Here is a 2105-nt window from a genome sequence, read left to right on the forward strand (position 1 = left end):
GCACACGGCGGGAGGCGGGGGGCGGGGCCGGTGGGCAGGCAGTTGACGGAGGAGCCTCAGGTGACCCCAGAGCCAGTGCCCTGGGGCAGGGGACCTAAAGGAGGCAGAACAGACAGGACTCGGCCGCTGAGCAGATATGGCTGGCGGGAGGGAGGTAGAGCGGGCAAGGGTCTGAGATGTCACGGGGGCTCAGGGCTGTTCTGGGGACGGGCAGGTGAGGGCAAGTCGAGGCCGCCTGGGGTGAGGGCTGGGTGCGTGGCCCAAACTCGGCTTTCTAGTGTGGTGGGCCTAGGGGCCCAGGGCACCGGCTAAGGCTCTGTCTGTGGGCCTGGGGCCAGGCCTGGTGGAGCCAGTGGATGTGGTGGACAACGCCGATGGCACCCAGACCGTGAACTACGTGCCCAGCCGTGAGGGGCCCTACAGCATCTCGGTGCTGTACGGGGAAGAAGAGGTGCCCCGAAGGTAAGAGGCTGGGCCCTCTGCGTGTGGGGAGGGGCCTGGGCTGGGCACCAAGAGCCGTCCTGACCGCTCACAGCATCCTGGCCTCACAGCCCCTTCAAGGTCAAGGTGCTGCCTACGCACGACGCCAGCAAGGTAAAGGCCAGCGGCCCCGGGCTCAACACCACTGGCGTGCCCGCCAGCCTGCCTGTGGAGTTCACCATCGACGCAAAGGACGCAGGGGAGGGCCTGCTGGCGGTCCAGATCACGGTGAGCCGGCCGCACGGGTGGCCGCCTGCTCCAGCTGTTCTGCAGCTCCGGGCACAGGGAAGGCGAGGGAGGGGAGGGGCCCAGGCTGGAGCGGGGTGCCGTGCGGGGTCCGCGGCCCGGGGCAGTTGGGCCAGCCCGGCTCTCTGGTCTCCCTTAGAAGCCGTGCCAGCCTCTAGGATGGTGGTGACAGACACGGGCTTCCCCATGCACGCACTTGCTCACTTCGGGTGTCACCAAAGCCCTTAGTGCCTCAGCTTTTCTGCCTGTAACATTCCCTGGGGCCAGGTATAAGGCTAGGACTCTGAGATCTTTGGGGGAGCTCGTCCTAGTGCTAGGGCAGGCCCTGGGGTAGAGGATGGGAGCTGAGAGGTCCTCGTGGGGGTAAAGCAGGATGGGCGCCAGGTCCCTGCCCCTGCCTGTTGTCACGCAGGGTGCGGGGGGCCGGGGGGGGGTGGTCACTGGGCATTTTGGCGCTTCCCTCCTGGACCTTGCCCGTGGGGAGGTAAAGGACAGTGGTGGATGCAGGCAACCGTCTTGGGCCATGGTGCTTGAGCGGCTCAGAGGCTGTCCCTGCAGCAGTGGTACTTGACGCTTGGTCCTTTGAGAGGGCCTGAGGGAACCCCAGGCCTGGCTGGGCTTGGGCCAACCGCCTCCCCTCTGCTCTGCCATGCAGGACCCTGAGGGCAAGCCCAAGAAGACGCACATCCAAGACAACCACGACGGCACGTACACGGTGGCCTACGTGCCAGACGTGACGGGCCGCTACACCATCCTCATCAAGTATGGTGGCGATGAGATCCCCTTCTCCCCGTACCGCGTTCGGGCCGTGCCCGCTGGGGATGCCAGCAAGTGCACCGTCACAGGTGAGCCAGCCCGCCAGCGGCCACGGCGCTCAGCACGGGGCTTGGGAGTGCCTGTGTGCAAGGGCTCGCTGCTTGGGGCGGCGTGTGGGAGTGGGGGCCGCCCCCTTGAGTGACTCACCTGACCTTTCTCCTTGCTCTCTGCCCTCTCACCTCAGTGTCAATCGGAGGTCACGGGCTAGGTAAGCTGCTTGCTGGGGCCACTCCCAATGCCCCTCCTGCCCAGAGGGCAGCTTCCTTTCCTCTTCCATGCTGATTCCCAGGACAGTTCCAGCTGCAGCTCTTGGCAGGGACAGAGGGGGGAACTGGAGGGTTAGGGCCCAGGGAGGCCTCCGGAGCTGAGCATGAGTGCTCCGGCCCTCCCCCTCTCTGGGCCTCCATTTCCCCATCTGAGAAGTCGGGTTGCAGCTGAGAGCTTTGGGGTGAGGTGCATCCTGAGAGGCACCCCCCTGGGGGCTCTGGGGTCTGGGGATCTTGGCTTCCCGGGGAAGTCCCGGGGGCGGGCAGCAGGCCCTTTCTTTTCACTTCCTCTTTCCG

At 66.2% G+C, this 2105-nt stretch overlaps 1 protein-coding gene across 2 annotated transcripts in view; it reads left to right on the forward strand.

Moving 5' to 3' along the window:
- FLNA (filamin A) overlaps positions 1-2105 on the forward strand; it is a 21521-nt gene that overhangs the window by 11098 nt on the left and 8318 nt on the right. The window contains exons 26-29 of one of the 2 annotated variants that reach the window (XM_024742023.1): positions 339-462; positions 552-708; positions 1382-1571; positions 1727-1750. In XM_024742023.1, the coding sequence (XP_024597791.1) occupies positions 339-462; positions 552-708; positions 1382-1571; positions 1727-1750 (495 nt within the window). The remainder of the gene's footprint in view (positions 1-338; positions 463-551; positions 709-1381; positions 1572-1726; positions 1751-2105) is intronic. The other variant, XM_024742024.1, reaches the window with a different exon arrangement.

This window comes from Neophocaena asiaeorientalis, unplaced genomic scaffold, assembly GCF_003031525.2.
Source record: "Neophocaena asiaeorientalis asiaeorientalis breed wild unplaced genomic scaffold, Neophocaena_asiaeorientalis_V1.1 scaffold4098, whole genome shotgun sequence".
NCBI lineage: Eukaryota > Metazoa > Chordata > Mammalia > Artiodactyla > Phocoenidae > Neophocaena > Neophocaena asiaeorientalis.